The sequence below is a fragment of the Gobius niger genome (genome assembly GCF_951799975.1).
Source record: "Gobius niger genome assembly, chromosome: 23".
In the NCBI taxonomy this organism is placed as follows: Eukaryota; Metazoa; Chordata; class Actinopteri; order Gobiiformes; family Gobiidae; genus Gobius; species Gobius niger.
This window is the reverse complement of record NC_136874.1, coordinates 10626321-10652774: the sequence shown is the minus strand read 5'-3', so window position 1 is coordinate 10652774 and position 26454 is coordinate 10626321. Positions and strand designations below refer to the sequence as shown.

The window sequence follows — 26454 nt, the reverse complement described above, 5'->3', positions numbered from 1 at the left end:
CAGTGTGTGGTGAACAGTTTTTAATAGTAGCCCTATATTGTTCATTTACATTTACAGATGCTTCTAGACGACTAAAGTTCATCTCAAAGTGTGTGCAAAGGTCGGCAAACCTCAGAAAAGATTCTTTTTATTTCGTCGTGGCCGTAACTGACGTCATCGCTCCTGCTTTGATGAAACCCTTATGTGGAGTTTGTCCTATAGACACACCTTTCCCCGTTTTCTCCTTTTATGCCCCGGGTTTCCAAATAAGGCCCTGTTTGCCACAAAAATCCCTTCACGCCGAATACCTCTGGATGCACGTAAAGTGATACCAATGTTAGTGACCTTTCTTCCCCGCGCTGACGTCATCTGCTTTTCTCTCATTTCAGTTTTTTTTCTTCTTTTTACTCCATTTCGTCTTCCACATGTTCTGAGTTATGCAACCGTGTCGGAGCCGCCAGTGCGATTGTGAACCTTTGCGCCACATGGAGGAAACATTTCCCCCTGTTTTTTTCTTTCTCTGACCACAGCTGCAGTGTATCACGGGCCGGCACTATCACAGTTAACCCAATGGCTGCTGAGTATTCACACTCAGCAGACTGGGCCAAAATAGTTGGTGTTGATGTAAGTGGCTGTGTTTTTGCATCTCAGGCCTTAAAAGGAAACTCTGCCCTTTGTCTGCATTATATTGTGGGCTGCATCGTTAACCTATTAGCTCCTGATCTTATATCTAAAGCTAACGTGTAATCAACCATTTTTGGCAGTACTTATGACTTACCTCTGAACCATAGCACCACATCTGACTTCGCTCTTCCTGTTTTCTGCCACTTCCTCTTAGCAGTGAACCAGCACAATAACTAAAGTGTGTGTGTGTTGTTTTTTTTTTACTTTGTACTTCCCCCCCTAAGAGTGAGACGAGTACTTCATGTCAACTCAATACCAGGAAGTGAGATGTGGCTAACCTCACATCAACTGGAGTGAGTTCAAAGGCCAGTGCAATGAATAGGCCTATGTTCCGACAGATGTGTGTGTGTTCTACCCCACTTTGTTAATCTTGTGAAGTCAAATCCCGTCTTGAGAGACTTTAAATAGTCAATGAATGAAGCTGAGGAATAGTTTTGTGAATGAATAAAGTTAGCAAGTTAGCAAAACCGTTGAATTATGGGTTTTTTGTGGTTCTGCTGCAGTGAAGTTTGTGCAGAGGGCACAGTACATTTGACAGCTATTTCTCCAGACTAGACTACCCATTTTACCCGAGCAATTTTAACTATTTGTGTGTGACCACTGTGCAAAGCCTTCTCCAGCACATCCCAAAGATTCTCACTGGGGTTAAGATCTGGACTCTGTGAACCTCTCTTTCACAATGTGAGCCTGAGGAATCCTGGCATATTCATCTTTGCCATCAGGGAAGAAGAAATCCACTGACGGAGTAACCTGGTCAGTCAGGTAGTTCAGGTTGTCTGACCTCATTCTTCGGGCACATGGTGTCGATGAACCGAAACCTGTCAAACTGACCCACCTGTTTGCTTAGTTAAATCCAGGTGGTTACTTTATGGGGTCAGGCAGTGCACTTCTGTTCATGGTTAGACCTTTTTGTGATAGTTCACTTCCTTATTGGAAATGGGCACAGGATGTGACATAAGAAGAGATAAATATTCCATAGCTGTAGCCGGGCTAACATACTGTACGTACGGGCTATGAGCGAGTATGAAAGTATGAAACTGTCCCTCTTCCTCTTCACTTTTGTTTTGAAACATAAAAAAAGGTTCAACAAAAACTCTTAATAAACTCTTGCCTCAAATCTGTAAAAATTTTTGAGGAAAAGACAATAGGTAAAGGGTGATAGTGGGTCCCGGCTTCCTTAGTCACAGAAATAATCCAGTTCAAAGGTTAACAGTTTCCCAGAGCAGCCAGAACAACTGGGAGGACGACTCTGCGATGTCCAGTGACACATATCCAGGGCGTGCTCAAGCGAGACCTGTGTCGAAACCGCTAGTTTGACATTTCGACCCCCACTCCTTATAATTTGTCTGGATTAACCAGATTATCCTCTCTCCAGCGTCTTTGATGTGAAGATTTGACAGTAGAAACCAAAGCTACCCAGAGACAAGATTTGGAGATAGCCGTGATTGTGTGTACGATAACATCTGACCAGAAATGGCTTCGGAATTTCAGGAAACTGGCCGATCTATCTCTTGTTGGTTAGCTGAGAGTGGCAATGGGTAGTCATCACATTTATTATGCCATCAGCTGAGAGGACGATAGCTAAGGGATGCCAGGAGTTTGTTTTGTTTCTATTTTGTGCGAGTAAATCCGCGATCTCACCCTTTCTGACACCTCCGTCTTCACAGGCTTTGCTGCTTTGGTAAACACCACAGAGCCCGCTTCTTTGTGCAGAATCGATGGAGTTTAATAGCTAGTCTTTTTGGCAATGTCTCCACGCACGTGCACATTCCTATGGCGCCTGTCCAGTCAGCGTCCAGAAGGAACATTTTTGCGCTTCTGTCATCAACAGGCACACAGCTAAGCATTTTTTTTTTAACTTGTTTAGCATGCATCAGACAGTGTTGAAAGCGACAGAAGCAGCGAGGCAAGAAATGTGTTCTGAGACGAGTGTAAGGCTATGCATGTGCGCCACAAGCTCATGAATCTTGGTTTATCTGGAATCCAGGCGCAACCTTTCAACGGAAATTACCCAAAAAAGAGGAGGGGGTCAGCGGGGCTAAACATGTGCTGAGGACAGTACAGTACATGCTGCCTCTGTCCTATCCAACCGGTGACAGGGAAATTCCTATTTGACCAAAAGGAAATAAAAAGACAAACAGTCACGCAATGAAACACAACAAGGAGAAGGAGCTTTTCCCTCTCAGCGGTTTCTTTTGTTTGGTTGCGAACTGAGGCATTCGAGCTGTCGTATTGTAGCCACATATCGATATCAGGATTACCGGAATATGGAATTAGAGGAATGTTTTTTCTGTTTTGTTGTTTTTTTAACACACTTTTGAATAGCGTCTCCACTCGTTTTTGTGGCCTCCTCCTTCCCAAAAGACATGCATCCAACTAATTCTCCTCAGTCCTGATATGTAGCAGAAAGAGTTTTTGTATTAAGGGTGAAATCGTTGCTCTCTGAGAACCATCAGATGCAAACCAGGGCAATTATAGGACTGTGCCAAGGTAACTCAGGCTTATTCAGCTCTAAACTGGTCAAACAAGTTGTAACCCAAAACAAAAGCACTTCTATATATTACACTAAAGGATCCTGTGAGTAATAATTTGTAGTACTTGTTACTTCCTGCAGATCTCATGGTTGTAGTATTAGATAAGATAATCCTCTTTTGGCGCTAAAGCTATGTTACAGTGGTCATTTACACTGGCTGCTCCCACTCCAAACAAAGGCTCTTTCAGCTGTTATCTTGATGTACTTGAACACACCTGTTTACGTGAGGGTAGATGTTTAACCGCGCTCACAGCCTCAGACAGAGGATACTGGTTTGCAAGAAGGAATAAAATATGCTTTAGCCCAGATTCCTTAGCCCTTAATGAAAGCCATAATCGCCATATTTTAGCGCATACCGCCACATCGCAGCTTTTACAGCCCCATGTGCAACGCCCTGCTATAGATGAGGCCTATTACAAATACGCACAGCCACATTAGCTGTTATTGTGAGTGCTGTTACGCCATAAAACATCATCAAAGCAACGAATGATCTATGCGTTGTTAGCGGTCCACAAGAGGAAAGAATGAGCCTAAATTTATTGCCATTGTTGCTACATGATATTGTTGGGCTGGCTTTTTTTAATTGTTTACAGTTGGTTCTGTGAGACACGAAACAAAGTACCACACAATACAAAGTGAAAACTAATACTCCAACAATGGCCGCTCCCAATCCAGTTATCCATAAACCCTTCGGATTTGACAATAATTTGGATTATTTGAGCGCTAATCCGCTGCTGACACCTGTGCACATTTTGCAGATTGCGCCCGGGCCCTCCCCTGTGATCACGTTACAGCAAAGCCAGGCGGATGGACCACAACTGCAGCTCCCGACCCCTGCCTCCCCGCGGGGAAGCTATTTGTGCATCACTGAGCCGGGACTTCCCATAAGGCCGTGCAAGGGTCCAAGTCGTGAGTGTCTTGGGGTTGGGCTCAACAGTTGTTAAGAATCATTTAAAGGCTGTGCACCCAAGAGTTGTCCATATAAAAAACACGTAGGATTTAGGTCGTGATAAGAATGACATCCTTTAAAGGCAAAGCCAAGGTGTGGAGTCTTGTCATTTGAATCGTTTCATTGTTTACCAGCTTTTGAAAGTCAAATACACTTAATACCCAATAAAACAGGGCAGCCACGGGTAGAAAAATGACTCCAGAGAGGCTTTGCAGGGAAAGTGGATTCAAACATACTTTAGGATATATTACTGCCATTGAATTCCTCGTTTAATGAGATTTTCCCGTGTAGCTGCTGCCAATAATGTGACCTTTTTCTCTTTACTCGAAACAAACTCCTCCCTGAAACATTTCCCCGCACACAGAAGGAACAAAAAATGCTTCTCAGTCATGTGTGATCACCTCTAGGTCGGCGTGGGTGTGAGACAATGTTGAGCTCGATATAGCTTCTCAACCACAGCTTCAAGCCCCGACCCTCGTCAAGCGGTTTTACACCAGGCTTTAGCAAATCGCGAAAAGCGGAAGTGCATTGTTTTACGTATTTTCTAGGGAAACGAGCATCCACGGGTATGTTTTCACCAATGTCAAGCCATCATTTCAACAAGCATCCCCCCCCTCCTCCTTATTTGTAAGATTTCTCAAGACTGTTTCTGTGGGGCGGGGCGGTGGTGTCTGTGTGTGCGTCTGTGGGTGCTCATGCGTGGGGGTGGCGTGGTCCGGGGCAGCAGGCGGGGCCATAACAAAAGCAGGATGTGATACAGCAAATGAATGAAAGTGGGCTCCGCATAGACAAGGGCGCCACCTGATGGGCAAAGCGCTACCGAACGCTGAGGCGGGCTGGTAAAATTCCACTCCTGCAGATAAGAAAGAGCAAGAGGGACAGAGGGACTTGTCTGGGTCGGCTGAGGAATTAGTTGGAAAGGTTTAGGAATGTTTTTTTGGGGGGAATGGGAGACGAAATGGCGTAGCGAAAGGGAGGCAAGTGGAAACGTGCAATCTGATTTTTGTTGTATGTGTCCGAAGGAGAAGAGAGGAGAGGGGCGACCCCACCCATCTCACACAGTTTGGAGTGAGAGACCCTGCTGTGGTGAAAAAGAAATCACATGGTCTGGTAGCCTCAAGCACCAAAACAAAAAAGAAGGCATACTCGATCTTACATGTACGGCTTGATAATCCGAAACGTTTTTAAAAGCTCCAACTTCCATTATGGTCAGTTTAAAAGCTTGAAAGGCCGAAGACTTAACGTGAAACAGCAATTTTCCCCAAGGAGTCCGCAGACTTTGGCCCCAGCTGCGTCAGTCCTAAAAGCACATTTTAATGTAACTCCAGAAGGGTGGGGTTTCACTATTGATTACATAACCAGACTTAGAAGCAGCCCCGTTCTTTAATTTAGGAGCCTTAAATACATTTAGACATGAATAATCACAGGGATAATGAGCTTGTGTTGAATTAGGATCATGTTATTGTGCGTTTGCGTTTGTACTGTATAAACACACATTTGTTTTAGTAGCTTAAGGACATGGATCCAGTGAAGCACTTAGTGATTCTTCTTGAGAGCTTCAAATGGCAAACAGTCTGTTGTTCTGGATTATGCTCTGTTGCATTTGTGGCTTGGATAAACTGACCTTTGACTCAAATGGAGGAATTGAACATTTGCACAACATTTGCCAAACTGGCACAATGTGAGCAATCACGGGGCACTTCTGCTCGATATTATGAGGTGAAATATCATAGTTGTTCACCCAGAGTAAGATAATGCAGGGCAACAGTTTAGTCGGATATGTGTGAAATTGTAGAGTGCATTTTGGCAACTCGGTGTTGCCAAAAAAGGTCAAACATTACACATTTTAAAAATACCCTGTTTGGCAAAACGTATCTGCCAATCACAACTTTCACCTGAAACAGAGCCAGCTCTGTCAGACTTTTAGGTGAACCGCCCTTAAGCGCATGCTGAAATAAAATGTACTTTAGTTCACAACTTTACTGTTATATGAGTTTGTAACCAGCCTCTGTGTGCTTCCTATAGCTGTGGTTCTCAGAGTGTGGTGCACATACCAGCATCAACTGCAATTTTAGACTTTATTCATTTTAGTGATAAATAACTGAAGGTGTGCTTTAAGGCATTTAAGTGAGCATTATATCTGGTTTAGACATAATTTAATCCAGTTTAAGTGTCTTCTTTCTTGATCTTAATCTAGGCCTGGTGGTACGTTAAATGTCTTTCTTTAAACTGATTATCTTTCTCATTGATGAGTTGTTTTTGTCCACACTTTTCATAACCCAAAACTATGACTTTCTCTGTCTGCTTTGCGGTCACAGAGCCTGGAGACTTGTTATGTCTTGCTCAAAGATGCCTCTTTCCCTCATTCTCATTTTTGCATTTCTCCAGTCCTGCAAGTTTCTGCACGTCGCCTCCATACATCCAGCACTGAACACGTTTGCAGCATCGGATGACAGGTAACATGTTGCCACAATTCTCTCAGTTCACCTCTGACATACCTGGCATTTTCACTTAAGACCATCCATTTAGTTTGGAATGACAGGTAGTGACAAAGGCCAAATAACTGTTTAGAAAAACTGTCACTTCAAGTCAATAGACATCTGTCAGACTTAGACACTAACACAAATGAAATTCCTTTTGTCTATTGGACCCTAGACATAATGCAGGTCCTGTATGATGTCACCCTTAGGTAAAGCATCATTAAAAGATAGCCTTCACAGAAGATCTCACGGTTTGAATGGGATGATTGAGTGACAGCACCATCTTGTGGTTAAAGCAGGTAACACATCTGTTCTGTTTTATTTTTGGACATTCAACATGGCCGCCCCCTTGAAGACGGTTTGTTTTTATATGTGAAGAGAGTATGGATTACAGGTATTATAAAATGCTTTGAAATTTAGAACAGCACTCGTAATTTTGATTTATTTATAAAAAAACACAACCTGCATTTATAAAGCTACTTTGCTGAGAACATACTTATGACTCAGGTTATGTGAAATACTATAGTGTGTCCCATGGAGACCTGGTTAGTTCATCCCACTTGTTATTTTTATTATGTATAGAGCACATTTTGTTTTGTTGGATGCAGTTTTACCAAATGTCAAAGCTGCTGTCATTTATCTTCTCTTGATATTCTTTTCTCACACAGGCAACATGAACACAAAGGAAATCCTCAGCTGTGTTCTGCAACTGGAGAAACTTGACACAGAGAGAAACTACGGCGACATGTTGGTGCTTCTGCGTGATCTGGACAAGCTCAGCATCACAACCGAGCAACTGGAAACGACGGATGTGGTGAAAGTTTTGTACCGTGTCCTCAAATCGTGTAAGGACGAGACCGTGAAGAAGACGGTGAAGAGTTTACTGGCAAAATGGAAGAGAGAATATGGCGAGAAAAGAACGAATCTGGGTCAATCCGAGAAGACTGATTTAACCGTAAAAAGTGAGATGGAAAAAGAACCGACCGACAATTCAAAAACTGAACAATCTTCTGATTTATCACCCGTTAGATTGAAATGTGTCCAGCTTCTTACTTCTGCTGTTTGCCTTCAACCCAGCGACCACGCCCAAGCTTCAACTCTAGCCCATGATATCGAAAATCACATTCACAACCTCCACAAGTCCAACCTGTCCCGATACAAGTCGTGCGTCCGCAGCAAAATCGCCAACCTCAAGAACCCCAAAAGCCGGCATCTCGGGGAGGGGCTTTTAAACGGGTCCCTGTCCCCTCAGCTCTTCGCTCAGATGTCGTCAGAAGACATGGCGAGTCCCGATTTGCAGCGTTTGAGGCGGGAGTACTCGACCCAAAGCGTGAGCGAAAGGCAGTTGCCGCAGAGCGTAGAAGGAACCCCCACGCGGAAGATACGGTGTAAAAGATGCGACGGGACGGAGTGCCGGGTGACGCAGGTGTCCCGGGGCGCCCTGTTCCTGCCCGCTTGGGTCAAACAGGGCGGGCCGGACGATGACTCGATGACGTTCGTGACTTGTGTGACTTGTGGGCAGCAGTGGTACCATAACAACTGGGTCTGCCTGTGAATATGATAAGGATTCATGTCATTGATTTAATAAATGTGTGTGGAGTGTACAGAGAAAAGCTGTTGGTGGTCATTTGCCAAAACCTCACTTTTGCCTCCAGGTTCCAGCTGAGAATGCATTTTGTTTTCAACTTTTAAAGGGTCTATTCACGATTCCTTAACTGCAGGAATTCAGTGGAAGATTTCCTGCATTGTGATCATGACATGTGACCAACGAGGAATTTGTAGCGTTTATCCATGCACCCACCAAACTGTCCAATACTTCAGAAACCCCAGCGACCAGGACTTCAAAATGAAAAGTCTGACTCACTTTGTCTAGTCTTGGCTCACATCCTTATCTTTGTAACAAACAGCCATGTCATCGTCTCACACTGTGAACTTTGTAAGTGCTATTTAGTCTAAAAAAAAATCACAAGGAGCTGGACTTTACTTCTTTCTTTTTTAAACATTATACAGTTCTGCAAAGTGAATTTTCGGGCTAAATGGGGGGTCGATTCTCCACAGATGCATTCTTTCGGGGCAGCAGAGTGGAGGCAGGCATGTGACTCGAGCAAACGGCGAGCATGTGAGTCAGTAATCAGACTTGGATATGCTTGTGCTACTAATATATGTTGACGTGGCACACTGGCTTGCTTCAAACTGGGCAATGTGGTCAAACTAGAAGCAGGAAGTTGGAAGTGTGGTCATCTTGGAATAATTGTTTATCACGTCTGTGTAGCATTACAAGTACCCTGCAACAACTGTTAGTTAATTTGGCTTCCTGAAGGTTTGCAGGGTCCTCCATCTGGGAGAGCCACATGTAACAGCAGTATCAGCAGTGCTATCACTATCACAGCAGTGTGATAGCGGTATCTGTGTGGATACTATTCAGAGAGGGGTGTAAAAAGAAAGATTTCACCCTTAAGTCACAGAGACCCGTCAATGCCCTGCTTAACATCACAGTAAGGCCATCAGTCAGTGTCACAACAGTCCGCTTTATCACAAAAAGTGAGAAGGCTGACTGTGTTATTTGCATGTTGATAAAGTCTTTAATGTGTGGCCTAAGCTATTTTCACTTTTACTTTGAGTGATGAACTTTCAAGGGCCCTGTCGTTTGAGCTTAACACATGCTGTACACTGGATAGATTTATTGGACCAAAAGAGAAGTACTTGTATCGTGTACCTCATACTCATTTGCCATATCTTTGCGGGAGCAGGACGAGGTGCCGCCGGAGCGCATGATGGAGTAGGCGTGACGCACGGGTCATATGAGCGTCATCAGCGGACACACACACGGCAGAGCGCGCCGCAGAGCCATGTCCCCGAACCTCTGCCACTGTAGACCGGGCTGAGGGCCACACAGGAGCCACGACAGGACAACGACACGTAAGTGCGCGATGAATGAATGCATGGGTTTAATGGATCGACGCGTAAAAGGCAGAAGTCATTACTGCATATGGCGAACTGTAAAGTGACAGGTTAAGCAAGTTTACTACTTCCCCTTTTTGATCGGCAACATTACATGGCTTAACTACTGTCTACATACGGGCTAGGCTGAAATGTTGGAGTTGCCACGGACTATAATTATAAGTGTGGCATGACCTTCCACCGTTATTTTTTTTTTACTTTGTTCACGGCGCAAGCCCAGCTGTGTCATAACCGGCTTAAAACGAATGTATTGCGATGCTGTCCTGCAGTGTGGGAGTGGTGTGCCATCATGAATGAGGGAAAGAGAAAATGATGGACTTAAGTGATACAGTGACTATCTGTTTGAATAAAAGATACACGGTTTCATTTTACCTATAAATTCGATCCATCTGCTGAGCTTAAGGAGGCACATGACCCGTGTGTGCGCGCACGTGGAACGCTGCCCTCAAGCTTTTTGTTACACATAATGTGAGCTTCAAATCATTTTGGATGAAAAACCATGTTAGGTTTCAAAGCACACTTATTTTCAAAGCACACTTATTGTAGAGTATTTCTGTGGGTATTTAGCAACAATAATATTACACAAGGCCAGCCAGAGAGAGTGGGAAGAGTTTCTCTAAACTAAACTAGTTCAAAACTGAAATAACTTTTGTACATATTTTAGTATAATTGACACTTACAAGGACTTAGCAAAAGTGACAGGGCCTGCACAGAATTTTTACTTTTTTCTAATATAGTTAAGTGTATCCAAAAAAACACCTGACCCCAGACAACAATAAGTTATGTGACAGATCTCTGCTGTCCTCAAACATCATTTGTTGCACAACCTTTCCACAGACACTGTTTGTTTATACTACATAACAGCCTATGATCTTTTTTATGGGTGTAATAAGACTGGGGCTTGTCTAAGTATGCAAATGTAGCTCTGATAAACCTTGTGCTGAATGTGAAACTAAAATATTGTGTCATCCTCTTCTAGGTTTGTGATGATGAGCAGCAGTTTTTGAAGGTAAGCGACACAAATTAATACTTCACATCATCATACGTAGAGGATTATTGTGGCTCTGTCATGTGAGGTAGTTTTCCATTGTGCTTCCGTGTAAAATAACAGACCAGGTGACAGTTGCCTTTTTTTAGCTTCATTATCAGTTAATTATAAGATAAGATTAGACGGGACGTGACTGTTCAATGTAAATGTAAGTAAGTAATGCCTTGTACTGTATTCGTTTATTTTCCCACTTAATATAATTTTTAGATTATTTTTAGCTTTGATCAGTACAAATAAGTTACTTTTTCAGTTTTTTATTAAAGTCAGAACTGTATTCTATTAACTTGCCACCAGGTGGAGCTGTTAATCACTCAAATTTGGCCAAAACCACCAAAACTTATTACATGGCGTTGACAGAAAGTTTTAGCAGATTGATACACTGAGTTCCAAATTATTATGCAAATGACATTTTTCTAAGATTTCCTAAACTGTCAACTCAAATGAGAGTCAGCATCATTTTCAAGTCTTTAACTGGTAGAGGATCATTTAAATGTGGTTGAAAAAACCTCCCAGTGATAACAGTATTTTTTTCAAAAATAAATATTGTAAAAACCTCAAATCTACTGTTCAAAATGATTCTGCAACTCATCGTTTCAATACATTTTAAAGCTTGTAATTAACTGAAAATGGTCATTTGTTGAATTCATCAAAAAACATCAACAAACAACAAACAGGTCAAGTTATATTTTACCATAGGACCTTCTTTGAGCAGCTTCAAAATTCTTAAATCCATTAAACTTGTGAGTTTTTGGAGAGTTTCTGCTTGGATTTCTTTGCAGGATGTTAGAAAAGCCTGCCAGAGCTGCCGTTTGGATGAAAACTGCCTCCCATCCTCATAGAAGTGTTTTTTTGTGAGGCTCCAAAGGTTCTCAATAGGGTTGAGGTCAGGGAAGGATGGGGTCCACATCATCAGTTTCTCTCCTTTTATGCTTTTTATTAAAGTCAGAACTGTATTCTATTAACTTGCCACCAGGTGGAGCTGTTAAGTAATACAATTTGGCCAAAACCACAAGTTATTACATATAGAGGCTGATTAAAAGAAAGTTTTGATTTACATTAACCTTGATAGTGAGGTTAATGTATATGTCTAGGCCTAAGCACCAGACTTGTGATGTTATTTAATGTTTTATCCCCTTTTCCTTCTTCCAGCAGTTTTTCTCCCCATCTTCACCTCCTCTGTGGCCACGATGTCCAAGTCCGCTCTCCTCAAAGTCATCCTGCTGGGCGACGGCGGCGTGGGCAAGTCCTCCCTCATGAACCGCTACGTGACCAACAAGTTCGACGCGCACCTTTTCCACACCATCGGAGTGGAGTTCCTCAACAAGGAGCTAGAAGTGGACGGGCACACGGTCACCCTGCAAATCTGGGACACGGCGGGACAGGAGCGTTTCCGCAGCCTGCGCACCCCCTTCTACCGCGGGTCCGACTGCTGCCTGCTCACGTTCAGCGTAGACGACGGGCAGAGCTTCCAGAACTTGGCCAATTGGAAAAAGGAGTTTGTGTACTACGCGGATGTGAAGGACCCGGATAACTTCCCCTTTGTGGTTTTGGGGAACAAGCTGGACGTCCCGGAGCGGCAGGTGTCCGGGGAGGACGCGAGGAAGTGGTGCAGAGAGAATGGAGAGCATCCCTACTTCGAGACAAGTGCAAAGGACGCTACCAACGTGTCGTCTGCGTTTGAGGAGGCAGTGAGGAGAGTGTTGGCTCTGGATGATAAAGCGGAGCATCTTATTCACACTAACACAGTGGACATACAGAGGAAACCACACCCCGACCAGCAGTGCTGCTGAAAACATGTCTCACTACTGAGCTTTATTTTTACCGTGAAGGAGCGAAGCCAATCGGAATTTAAATGGACAAGATCAGTGTTTTATTTTAAAATCTTGTGTTTTTACTCTTGCAAACACATGTCCAGGGCACTCGACTGCAGAGAAGAAAAGCTCAGTATCTTTGCTGAGCTACATCGTGTTGATCTTGTGAGAAAGTCAAATAACCGTTCTAGGATCTCAAAGAATTAAATTATTGCATAACATTTGGAATGGGAAAACAGTCTATGCTCTGGACCTTGTAGAGTTTAGAGATTAAAACATGGACAAAGTGACAGGGCTGATCTTTCAATGTGACTTCAATTTACATTGTCAGTAACAGTAAAAAAAAAAAAAAAAAAGCATCTGTAAATTTTGTGACTCTGGTAAATGTAAAACCTTTAGATCAGGCGTCTCAGACATGCGGCCCGCGGGCCAAATGCGGCCCGCGAGGTAATTTTTTGCGGCCCGCGAGATAATTACTTATTTATATTATATGCGGCCCGCCGGTAAATCACATTAAACACATTAGAACTACATTTCCCATGAGGCACCGCGCGGTAGCGCCAACGCTGCTGCGGACGCGAGAATGTAAACATCAGACAGGGGAAGGGAGATGCGCCGCTGTCCCTGAACAACAGCGCGTGGTTCCAGCAGCTACATCATGGATAAGTTAAGGCTTATTTACAACCTTAGACACGTAAAACAAGCGGCGGTGGGCGCGGGGCAGGTGAAGACAGGCCTGTGTTTGTGGATTATAAAGTTTTTCCAACTGGAGCTGAGGACTGACCAGACGAGTGAGAATCATGGTTAAAGAGGTTTAAGAGCAGCAAGTTCTACGACGGATCCTCAGGAGATCGAGAGCACAGTGAGTGTAGTGTTTTATGTTTATTCTGTGGAGTAAAGTCAGCCCTTAATGTGCGGCTGTTGCACTGACTTATCTGACATGAAGCGCGTGCGTTTGTTGATGCGTTTGCCCGTGTTACACGTTGACAGGAGCGGGGTTGAACTGGTGTGACTGTCCCATAGACTGAAAAAACTATTGCTATTCTTCAGTTTATGGACAAGCCCAACGCTGATGGTCAATTCACTTTTTGTTTATCCCGATTTGGCAAGAGCCCAACGAGTCAGGGGCGCACGGTGGAGCGAGATCTCTCTGCTCCGCCTCCAACCCTGTGTGGGCGGCAGGCGATCTTGTCCACATTCGCCCAATTCTTGGCAGATTTTTTGACAGAACGCGACAATTCCCAATAACCCGCAACAGCACGCAGCAGTGCGCCACCGCACGCAGCAGTGCGGGATGCATATTCGTGACCGTGCGTAATTATTCGTGCCATTAATCGTAACACGCAGCAACAGTTCGTGGCGCGTGAAACCTCTACCAATTCCACTCACATTCGTGATCCTGAATCCACACGAATGTGGATTCGTGGCATTCGTAACGCATCGTGCCCATGTAAACCCAGCCTAGGACATTGCAAAGCGAACACATTGCATTGCATAGTGTTTAAAAGCGTCACAACAGTAAAGTGAGGAGCCTTTTCTCTCCATCTCTCTCTCAGAGCTACATTATCAGGTCAATGAATTTAATCTTTATTAAGGACACATGTGGGAACACATGATCCATAGTTACATTACAAATAGAGAATATGGAAATGTATTAAAATACTGCAAATAATGACAGCAACATTGACAGTAAAAAATATAAGCCCTATCAGTTCTCTAACTGTGGGTCAGAAAAAGGCCTGAGGTCAGAGGTCAGTGACTCCACATTATTTACATGAGGTGAATCTCACTGAGTTGATCTCAGACACACCAGAGTCTGGAAAAGTGTCCAAGTCCACACATTCATCGATGTATTTATTATCTGACAGGGTGAAAATTAACACAGAGCAAAACAAGTTTGAAGCTGATGCTTTTTGCTGGTGCTCATGATCAGCTCCAGTCCCTGGTTGGGCTTTTCTACATTAAATTAAAATGACATTTGTACATTTTGCATTTCTTTAAAAGGCTCACAGAGAAACTGGACCTGACTCCTGAAACATCACTGATGCCCAGAACCAAAATGGGATTAATTACACAAAACTAATTGTCTAAGTCTGTAATTTCAAATTTAGAAGCTCAGCAAATGTTTGGCTGATTGGAAACATCTGGAAGCTTAAAAATGTGCAGATAGGTCATGTATAGTCTATTTTAAGTTATATTATAGCAAACAATAAAAAGTTGCTAAATCATAATTGACTTAATATAAAAGGCTTCGTCAGTTGCGGCCCCCGACCAACACTGGGTTCGCATTTTTGGCCCCCAGTCCAAATGAGTTTGAGACCCCTGCTTTAGATGGACAGACAGGAGGCAAGGGATCAGTTTTAGTAAGTTTATTTTCTCCAGTCTTTGTTCTTTTACGTTTCTTTTTGCCTTCAGAGCAAGAAGCGTAGTTTCTTCTGATGTCTGGTGGAGCCATTAGGGGGCGCTCTGGGAGTGGCCCATTTAGCAGGTGCGCCAATTAGTAACCGGTGTGGCGCTGCTGGAGCACATGCTTTGAGAAACTTTCCAATCATCCATACTGTAAGTTAGATTATTTTGTTTTCAGCTTTTTCCATAATAATCACCCTGGACTGCAATAAATTGATGGACATATCCGACGACATGTTTACGTTTTTTGGCATTTTTACTTTTTCTTATGCACGCGTTCAGCCAGCCAACAATGCGCCACCACAATGTCTTTTTGTCTCTGAAACAGAGGAGATGGAACAATTAGAAATCACATAAGTCCAACATGAGTTAAGTAACAGAAATAAGGTCTGGTCAAAACATAACATATAAGATCCAGACGTGGATAAACAGGCAGTAACAAAAAGGAACATGAACTTACACTCCGAATGAAGGCAGGGGAAAGACAGAACAATGGAGTGCAGGGTCATATATAGGTGGATGATTGTTGATCATCAGCAGGTGGTGGAGGGCGGAGTGAACAGGGAAGGTGTGCTTGATTTATCCACCATCTATATGGATGTTCAGGGACTCCTTGGATGATGGGAATTTCTCACAGCATCTATATTATGTTTGATCACACAGTAGTTTGTTTTTCCCACCATTTTGGTAATAAACTGAATGTCTGCAATATACTTTATCCTTATTTAATCGTTATAATTGGATGTAAGGTTTTATTTGTGAAGTTGAAACATTTTGGGGGAGGTACTATTGTGCAATCAGCAGGTAATGAGCTCCACCTGCGCTCCTGCAGTGAAAGCCCCGCCCTGTGGGAGGAGCTACTGTCTGTCAGCAGCTGTTATAAGGGAGAAATCAAGGAAAGAGTTTGGGAGCAGCAGCGACGGCGGCAGCAACACCTCTGGCTCCTGAATCTGAAGAAGCATCTACATCGGTGAGTTGACTCTGTTCTGCAACTAATTTTAGACTTAAACTAATTTCAAAGCATTACATCTCAATTAGATTAGCACTATTAGGGAAATATCCAGTTATTATTATTGACTAAAGCAAAACATAGTTTCCAATGACGCAGTTTGAGAGAACCCCGTGACATCTGAATTGAATTCCAAAGGACTTTGTTCATGTGAAGAAATCAGGTCCATGTGGCAGCGCGACCTAATGTAATGTTAACATGAAATTATATAAATGTGAAGCTTGGCTTAGTCTACTAAATTGACGTGTCATTTTCGTTAACTGAAATGTCAAAACGTTAATTAAAACCTAAATTTTCATTCAGACTAAGACCAAATTAAAATGTCCAAATAATACGTGCCCGTCACGGACCGATTTAAGATTGGTTTTAGTTTAAGATTAGCAGATATGCATTTAATTAAGTGATCACTAAAACCAGAGGCAAATGTCACTATTAATCAAACTTCAATGATCAGTTAAGTCTTTACACAAGTTTCGATTTGATTTTAATAATTTCATGTGCCTTTGAACCCTAATTTCTTAATCAACAAATTCAAATGTTTTTGGCGCTGATTGGCGCAGGTGCGGCTGATTGGCGCAGGTGCGGCTGATTGGCGCAGGTGCGGCTGATTGGCGCAGGTGCGGCTGATTGGCGCCTACATAACCAATCAGCTTAACCCTGACCAAGCCACTAACCTTAACGCTCGTGGGCTAGTGCCTAATCTTAACACATCTGATTGGATAAGAAATGTACTCAGTGGCAGAACATGCCGACCACAACACATTTAGTACGTGCGGCTGATTACCGTCTGCTTAAAGCTAAAACTTGGAACTCTCGATTTGGCAATGAGGATCAAATTTAGCTCTTGCTTAAAAGCTCCATTTATCACGTTTGATACTTTGTCTTTCAAATTCTTGCTTATCCCAGTGTATTTAATAACCCTGTGTCTTGTGCAGGTGCAGCCGGCGCTGGATGGGTCCGGAGACGGTTGCACAGAAGAACCACATCCCAGTCATCCGGGAGGTCACAGTCCACAGTAGACCCAGGTAGGCTCCCATCGACGGCCGCATTGTTTTTTAATTTATTTTATTCAAATGTTCTATTTGCACTAGTCATTAAGTCAGATGGTATAATGTCGATGCAGATGTTAATTTATGCCCTCTGTACAAAGGGTTATTTAGCTGTAATCTGGATGTGCTATTTTAAAAAACTTCATTTGACCTTTAATGATAGAAAGCCTAAAAAATTAACTGCTACAAAAATAGCTATATGTAAAACTAAAAACCTGTCTAATATAAAACTTTCCCCTTTGCCCTTTCATTTAAATAGAAATTATTGTTCACGAAATACAATCCACTAATGAGTTTTTGGCAATCAACTCAAGGTTTGTTTCCATTAAGTTTCATGTAGCCTTTTTTTTAGAGTAGGTCAAGAACATCTTAACTTCATTTTGTGATAACCATTGGCTGATAAATTCTATCAACATATTGTAAAAATGTAAACCATTTCAATTAACAAAAAACATAGAAGTTAATGCAGTGTTGAACTGTTTATTCAAGTTTATTGTACATTTTCATTATAACAGTCATGCCGACAATTTTTTGACACCTCTTCTCTCATTTCAGATGGAGTGAAGTTCAGTCGTCTCATCCACATCGGTAAGTATGACGTAGATGGGCTTAAAGGAATAGGCTAGTTTTTAAATACTGACATGTTCTTACCTTGGACGAGTTGATGTGTAGCTGTGGTCTTTACGCTGCCCTGAGTCACGGAGACGGCGTTAGCATGTAGCCTCTTTTCATCTATGGATCCAAATGGAGGTGGAAGCAACCATGCTCTTCAACGTTTTCCCCTTTTTAAAATATGGTTACATGAGCATTTACAGGATCAAAGTATAATCACACAAAATTAAACTTGTCTTTTCTAAGCAGATAAAGGGAACTATATTGCAAAATAGCGGTATAGTTCCCCTTTTATCCGCTTAGAAAATAGACATGTTTAATTTTGCATGACTATACTTTGATCGTGTAATGCTCATTTAACCATATTTAAAATGGAGGAAACGTGGAAGAGCTTGGTCGCTTCTAACTTGATCTCATTTGGATCATAGATGAGAAGAGGCTACATGCTAACGCCGTCTGTGCTGTTTACGTGACTCAGGGCAGCGTAAAGACCACAGCTACACATCAACTCGTCCAAGGTAAGAATGTCTCAGTATTTAAAAACGTTGGCCTATTCCTTTAAGGCTCATTCATACTTCATAAGACGCAAGAACTTCTTGCGTCTTATGAAGTATGAATGAGCTTTATGCTGTAAACTCTTGATTTTACTGATTAACTTTGAGGAAACAGCCTTGTTTTTTCAAAGTTAATCAGTAAAATCAAGAGTTTACAGCATAAAGCTCATTCATACTTCATAAGACGCAAGAAGTTCTTTTGTCTTATGAAGTATGAATGAGCTCCAAGGTAGGGATGCAACCCGACTAGCAGGGACTACCTGCTAGTCGGGTTGCATCCCTACCTTGGAGGTAGGGATGGTAGGGATGCAACCTGACAAGCAGGTTGCATCCCTACCATCCCTACCGGGGGGGGGGGGGGGAGGGCTGGGGAGGGCGAGGGGAGGGCTGGAGAAGGGGAGGTTGGCGCCGCCACCTCTGGTGCTGCCGCCACCTCTGGTGCTGCCGCCACCTCTGGTGCTGCCGCCACCTCTGGTGCTGCCGCCACCTCTGGTGCTGCCGCCACCTCTGGTGCTGCCGCCACCTCTGGTGCTGCCGCCACCTCTGGTGCTGCCGCCACCTCTGGTGCTGCCGCCACCTCTGGTGCTGCCGCCACCTCTGGTGCTGCCGCCACCTCTGGTGCTGCCGCCACCTCTGGTGCTGCCGCCACCTCTGGTGCTGCCGCCACCTCTGGTGCTGCCGCCACCTCTGGTGCTGCCGCCACCTCTGGTGCTGCCGCCACCTCTGGTGCTGCCGCCACCTCTGGTGCTGCCGCCACCTCTGGTGCTGCCGCCACCTCTGGTGCTGCCGCCACCTCTGGTGCTGCCGCCACCTCTGGTGCTGCCGCCACCTCTGGTGCTGCCGCCACCTCTGGTGCTGCCGCCACCTCTGGTGCTGCCGCCACCTCTGGTGCTGCCGCCACCTCTGGTGCTGCCGCCACCTCTGGTGCTGCCGCCACCTCTGGTGCTGCCGCCACCTCTGGTGCTGCCGCCACCTCTGGTGCTGCCGCCACCTCTGGTGCTGCCGCCACCTCTGGTGCTGCCGCCACCTCTGGTGCTGCCGCCACCTCTGGTGCTGCCGCCACCTCTGGTGCTGCCGCCACCTCTGGTGCTGCCGCCACCTCTGGTGCTGCCGCCACCTCTGGTGCTGCCGCCACCTCTGGTGCTGCCGCCACCTCTGGTGCTGCCGCCACCTCTGGTGCTGCCGCCACCTCTGGTGCTGCCGCCACCTCTGGTGCTGCCGCCACCTCTGGTGCTGCCGCCACCTCTGGTGCTGCCGCCACCTCTGGTGCTGCCGCCACCTCTGGTGCTGCCGCCACCTCTGGTGCTGCCGCCACCTCTGGTGCTGCCGCCACCTCTGGTGCTGCCGCCACCTCTGGTGCTGCCGCCACCTCTGGTGCTGCCGCCACCTCTGGTGCTGCCGCCACCTCTGGTGCTGCCGCCACCTCTGGTGCTGCCGCCACCTCTGGTGCTGCCGCCACCTCTGGTGCTGCCGCCACCTCTGGTGCTGCCGCCACCTCTGGTCCTACCTCCCCCTATCCTACCTCCCCCTATCCTACCTCCCCCTATCCTACCTCCCCCTATCCTACCTCCCCCTATCCTACCTCCCCCTATCCTACCTCCCCCTATCCTACCTCCCCCTATCCTACCTCCCCCTATCCTACCTCCCCCTATCCTACCTCCCCCTTACACTTTGTGTAAAAAGTAGGCAAGGAGAGGTGGGAGTGTAGGCAGGCACCCTGACTGGATGTACCCTTCCTTACCTACTTTTTTTGGGAAGTAGGTAAGGAAGGGTACATCCAGTCAGGGTGCCTGCCTACACTCCCACCTCTCCTTGCCTACTTTTTACACAAAGTGTAAAAGGTAGGATAGGGGGAGGTAGGACCTAACTGCATACTTACCATCCGCAGATCCTGTTGGCCGCTGTGCTCTCGCTGACGGCCGCAGACCTGAGAACAAACAAGAGTTGTAAATGTGTGTGACCAATAAAAGATTTTTGACACAAGTTTGGATTGTTGCATAAAACATCGAGCTTTTTAAATGAATAAGCCACCGTTTACATACTGAGATGTTCTTAGCTTAGACAAGTTTATTTGTACTCGTCTGTCGTCACATAAACGCAGCACAGATAGCGTTAGCATTTAGCCTCTCCTCTACCTCCAAACTAAGTCAAGATAGAAGCTTCCAAGCTCTTCCGCGTTTTCCCTATTTAGATATAGTTACGTGAATTGTTACACTACAAAGTATAATTACACAAAATTAAACAATGCGGATAAAAGGCGTAATAATACCAGGGGTAGTTTGGCATCTGCACAGTAAAGTATTATTACGCCTTAGAAAATCCACATTGTTTCATTTTGTGTGATTATACTTTGTAGTGGAACAATTCACGTAGCCATATTTAAAAAAGGGAAACGTGAAAGAGCTTGGTAGCTTCTATCATGACTTAGTTTGGAGCTATAGAGGAGAGGCTAAATGCTAACGCCGTCTGCACTGTGTTTACGTGATTGACGGCACGGGGGAAGACCAGACGGGTACAAATAAACTCGTCTAAGGTAAGAATATATCTCAGTATGTAGAAACGGTGGACCATGCCTTATTTACACCTTCTGTAAAAAGTAAGGAGAGGTGGGGGTGTAGGTAGGTGCCCTGACTGGACACACCTTTCCTACTTTTTTGTGAAGTAAGGAAGGGTATTTCCTTTCAGGACACCGACCTACACCCCCACCTCTCCTTACTTTTTACAGAAGGTGTAAATAAGATGTGGCGCCTACTACAAAACTGCATACTTACAGATCATGTTGGCAGCTGAGGATAGTCTTCTGGAGGAGGTTGGCCGCCGTGCTCTCGCTGATGTGGATTTTCAACAAAAGTTCTGAACCGCCGCAGACCTGGGAGAGAACAAGCAAGAGTTGTAAATGCAATAAAGATTTCCCAAGGACCCAAGTTTTGATTTTTGCAAAAAGATACAATTAAAACGCTACACTGAGGCAAAAACATCGAGCTATTTTAGCCTAAAAAAAGATGTTCTAAAGTATTTGTCAGGTTTAAACAATACTGATGAATTGATAAAACTCCGACACTAAAATGGGACCCAAGTTACGCTCATATTTGGACATGGTCACTTGATTTTGCATTTCTACAGATTTAGTTCAGGGATTTTGAGCTCCCATAGAATCTAATAGTGAATGCACTAAATTACAAACATGCATGATCTAGAAATTATGTATTGTTATCATGATCCACTAATTTCTTCAATTTAGTTCTTAGAGATTCCAATTCCACAACAAAAACAGCAAAATATCACTGAATCCTTATACAGGAACTCCAGCATTTTAGTTTCTAAGTTTAACATTTGACAAACTATTTGAAGGGATGAGAATTTGTTTCTATGATGAGCAGAGGGTAACAAAATAATCCTGTTTTTTTTATTTATAATTGTTGCAAATATTAGGAATATAATAAGTCTATAATTAATTCACTTATCACCTGTTGTGATATTGGGCTATACAAAACAATTGATTGAATATTAGATTTTGTAAGAGTAGTCATTATAGTGAGTATTCTGATTATAAGTGAATAATTAATTAATTATGTTTGGTTTAAATTGTATTCAATATGCACTTTGTGAAAGATAATGCTTATGATGATTATCCAATAAAACAAAGGCCTGATGAGCCACAACATAACTAAGGCCAAGGGTTAAAAAAAAGGGTGTCCATCCCATTTTAAATTGAAGATAAAGCCTACATTTACAAAAATTAAAAATCACTTTACACAGACTTGACTGAAGCCAATCAACCAAGACTCCGCCCGGTTTTAAATTAGGAGATTGCGCTCAGGTGCGTTCAGACCAATAAAAGGCCGCACGGGATTATATTTAAACCGGATTAAATCATGACTAGATAGACCAGTGTCACCAGAGCAAAAATAGAAGTGGCCAAATCTTTTCAATGAACAAATGAACGAGCCCATTGGGTCACTCCCAGTGTAAGGTGAGAAATCTACGCAGATCAATGATTTAATTTGGAAGTATCTACAAGGCCTACTACCCCAGACATCCCAAACGAAAAGCGGTCGCAGTAAATACCTGAAGTCGACGATGGCCGCGGTCGGTGCGAGTCTCCGGACAGATGACGGGTCCGCTCCTCCACCTGCACAAGGGGTTCAGTGTTAACTTTATTCCAAACATCTGCATTCATTCAAACTCAAATGTTTTCTTGAAGATAACTGAACTCACCTTTGAGAAGCTTCAAGTCAGATCCAGAAGACGCCGAAGAGCTCGTGCTGCCGCCACCGCCGAGATCCCAAACTCTTTCCCTAATTTTCGCAATATAAGCAGGTGTGCGTGGCTGACGGACACGCAGCTCAGCCAATAGGAATCGCTCTACGGGGAAGGGGCGGGGTTTTCTCTATGAGCGCAGGTGAAGCTCATCAGCGGCTAATTACAGGGGGAAAAAAACGTATTTGACTTTTTTAATAAACGTTGCTGCATCAAACAACAGGTTTCATGTGTTTTTCATACGTTTTGGAAACAAACTGATCTGATAAAGATAATGCAATCAAGTTAAATGCTAAGTGAAGACATGTGTGAGAACAAATGTGACTATTCATTGTTTGATCATCTTTTTCTTTTACTCCACAGAATTTATCCATATTATCAGTAAATTCACAGGACAAAGAAAAGTCAGTGCAAATGTCCAGATCTTCAATTATGTTCCGATCAGTCAAATAGGCCGCGCTTCAGTCAGACCTGTATTCTACTGCACCGGCACCAGATGGAGCTAAAGTTGATCTAATGTTTGACAGGCGCTCAAAACTCACTATTACCTCTAGATGTCGCCATTTCCCAGATACATTCAGGCTTCAGATTCAGCTATAAACCACACAATAACAATTTTCTTTCATTATCTGCTGTGCTCAGGCATTATAGGCCAAACAGTGACTATTTCCTTTAGGCAAAGTATTAAAGATATCAATTTTGATTCTTATATTTCCTTTCGTTTTAAGCGCGTGTTGTTGCGTGTCCGTGCAGGCCTGAATGTATCTGGGAAATGGCGACATCTAGAGGTAATAGTGAGTTTTGAGCGCGTGTCAAACATGAGATTAACTTTAGCTCCATCTGGTGCCGGTGCAACAGAATACAGGTCTGACTGACTGATCGGAACATAATTGAAGATCTGGACATTTACACTGACTTGTCTTTGTCCTGTGAATTTACTGATAACATGGATAAATACTGCAAATTCTGTGGAGTGAAAGAAAAAGATGATCAAGCAATAAATTGTCACATTTGTTCTCACACATGTCTTCACTTGATTGCAAGTTAAGATCAAGATCAAGTTAAAAGTTTGAACGACTCAATTTTGTGATTCGGATTTATCATTATGCTCTTATGCTCTTAATGTCACAAGCACAGCCGGTATTGTAGTGACATTTCAAAATTGTATCTAAATTTGTGACTTCCTCCTGAGATGGCAGAATCTTGTTTTTCGATTTGCAGTCTCCTATTGTTTGTTTTCTCAAAAATCACACCTTTAGGCAGGTGGGAGGGCAATTCTTTTTCATAAGGCGCCACATGAGAAGCCTGAGTCGGAGCCGCACCAACAATAACTCAAACTTCGGGATACAAGTATAATATATGGGGTTTTGATTGGGAAAATACATTGAGGACTTTTTTTAAATAAATAAATAATAATGAGCCTGACAGGACTGTAGCCTCATGAAACGGCTTACATTTATTGCACTTTACAAGCCTGTGTCACAAGTCCATTTCCCACTTGACTGCGATGTGTTTATATCCTGATTTCTTACTATGTCAGTGCCCTCTCTAATCAAGCTGCCCCTTTGTGGCTAAAGTGAGCATTTTGGTAATTTAGAAAAAATCATAACTCTGCACAGGAATGGGCTAGAGACTTACATAGGCTACTTGTGAATATATGCCCTGCAAGTCGTGGGCTGTGTTTTGCCTTGGTGTCATCTTTTCAACATAAACTTACTGTGCCTCCACACAGTGTTAGACAGGGTAGCGCAGCGGTTAGTGCTCTCGCTTCACAGCTAGAAGGTCCAGGGTTCGATTCCCACCAGGACGGGGCCTCTCTGTGTGGAGTTTGCAAGTTCTCCCCGTGTCTGCGTAGGTTTCCTCCGGGCACTCCGGTTTCTCCTACCACTAAAAACATGTACAATAGGCCAGGATGGCCCAGTATGGTGGTGTCAGAGCGACCGTTAGCGCAGTCGCGACAGCACTTCTGTTCCAGGGGAAACTGAAACTACAAACGTAGTTTACCACCACTGAGTGTGGAGTAAATGTACAATTGTCTCATGTAGCGCTTTATGTGACTATGTCTGTGAGAGGCGCTATATAAATAAAGATCTTCTTCTATATAACAAGAACACAATCATTCATAAAAAAAATAACATGTAACTCTTTTGAGTGTGCAATACTAACTTTGTCCTTATAGGGTTACATTAGTTGTTGTACCATATACTTACATTTTACTTTTACCTAAATAGATTTTATAATAGAATACTTACTTTTACCTGATTAAATTCACCTGTACTTTTACTTACTATATGTGGTAAGACGGGCTTTGGAGGCCGGTGTTTGGGTGCGCTCTTACCTGTCGCCCCGTCGCGCTGGCTTGGTGGACTATATAAGCGCTCCCATTCTCTCGCTCCGTCTTTGCCCCACACGCTCTTCCGGGTTCTCTGTGTTGGCCGCCTTGTCCTCCAGCTCCAGGTAGTTTCCAATCCATGTCCAAATTCTTAACATAACGCTTTAACGCAAAACCCCGTTCCTTAAGCAGCCGCTTTGTGTCACTTTTTAGTGCCGCTGTTGGCCGCGAGCTCCGCATCGCTGCGTGACGCCTTCGTGCAGGTAACTCTTTCTCTTGTCCATGCGGACTTTCCAACAGTCTTAAGTCACTACTAACCAGCGCTTTGGTTATAGCCTCGCTGGAGGCCCAGCCGACGGCTTGGCACTCTGCTCTCCACGTCAACCAGCCGTGGTCCGTGCGCATCCACGCATCCTCAGCGGTATGTTTTCCTTAGCTTTTGTAGCTCCTGTTTTCACTTGGGTTTAGTTTAATAATCCAAATTCATTTTTTGTAGGAGTCCTCAGTGGTCTGCAGTGGCACCGGCACGTTGCCTCCGCTGTCTGTTTTGTTTCTTTCTTTCTTCTGTGTTTTGTTTTTGATTGGTTCTGCTCCGTTGTGCGCTCGTTCGCGCTTACGCACTGGTGTCTTAAAGCGGGCACGTCCTGCTGCGCTCTCTGGTGTGCCTGGAGATTGGCACCGCACTCCAGACCGTTAAAGTGCGTCCACTGCCTATGCCCTGGGTTCTGTCGGCCAGGCAGGCAGGAGGTTTTAAATGCCTGAACCTCTTTTTATTTTAAAAATGTGAGCTCCTTTTAAACAAAGGGTATTTTATTACGAAATTGTAAATACATTGAACACAACTGAAATTAAATGGAATGTTTTCTATTAATGCAAAATAAAGTCTGTAAACTAAATGGAACCAGTGCCTTTGCTTCAGTACTTGCGAGCCTCTAAGCTGTAGTACTCTCTTTTCCCCAGGAAGTCTGGGGTGGCGTTGTTGGAAAATCTATACCAGGGGTGTCAAACTCAAATACACAGTGGGCCAAAATGTAAAACTGGAACAAAGTCGCGGGCCACCATTGAACAAATGAACCTTTTAATATGGACCCAACTGTTGTCTGCCTTTCTTTTCGCCATTTTTGGGAAGGGGTTCCACAGTGACAGTTGTAGCTTGAGATCGCTATAACTACTGTCACAGAGGAGAGGAGGAGCGTTTCTGGGACCTGTCCTGATTGACGCGCCAAAACAGCAAGGCATTATGGGATTTGTAGTATTAGCGATGAATGAATGTGCTGTATAATACCGGTGGGCCAGCTCGAGTAGTTTGGTATAGCCTCGCGGGCCAAATATAATTACATTGCGGGCCAGAGTTTGACACCTATGATCTATACCGTTTTAGGACTATCATTCAATTAGTCTATTAACCCCTCAGTTGCCACATATACAATTTGAGTACTTCCACGGCTGAGTGTGGACAAAACTTTCCTCATAAACTAATACATAGTTGACAAAATCAACAATAACTTAATTTACAGATTTACTGTCATTTTCCTTTTTTTTTTTTTTTTTTGGACCATTAGTAACTCAAACATTACTGAAAAATGAACCCAGAAATGCAGACTCAATGAAGAGGCAGAGGAGTCCAGTGTCACGATAATAAAAAATATCGGTTTTACTAGAGAAGGTTACAAAAATCACTAAATAGGAGTCGTAGAACTATTTCCAACTTAAAAAATCAAAATGAAACCATAATGAAACACCTACAGGGACTACAATGCCATCAAAGTACAATGGAGTCTGTTTTA

General features: G+C 43.8%; 2 protein-coding genes across 3 annotated transcripts; both read left to right on the top strand.

Annotated features, from left to right (window-relative positions):
* The first annotated feature begins 3962 nt into the window (after positions 1-3962).
* Positions 3963-8202, top strand: tceanc (transcription elongation factor A N-terminal and central domain containing). Its single transcript, XM_079581810.1, has 4 exons — positions 3963-4111; positions 6464-6602; positions 6954-7019; positions 7294-8202. The coding sequence occupies exon 4, from the start codon at positions 7299-7301 to the stop codon at positions 8178-8180; it is 882 nt and encodes a 293-aa protein (XP_079437936.1). The 5' UTR covers positions 3963-4111; positions 6464-6602; positions 6954-7019; positions 7294-7298; the 3' UTR covers positions 8181-8202.
* Positions 8203-9301: 1099 nt separating this feature from the next.
* Positions 9302-12424, top strand: LOC306981775 (ras-related protein Rab-9A-like; the record flags this gene model as incomplete). Of its 2 annotated transcripts, none has more annotated exons than XM_079581429.1 (2): positions 9302-9544; positions 11787-12424. In XM_079581429.1, exon 2 carries the CDS (start codon positions 11822-11824, stop codon positions 12422-12424), a length of 603 nt encoding a protein of 200 aa, XP_079437555.1. In that variant the 5' UTR covers positions 9302-9544; positions 11787-11821. The 2 variants fall into 2 exon arrangements, with proteins under 2 accessions (XP_079437555.1, XP_079437556.1); XM_079581430.1 differs by lacking the exon at positions 9302-9544 and adding an exon at positions 10589-10595.
* Between the last annotated feature and the right edge of the window lie 14030 nt (positions 12425-26454).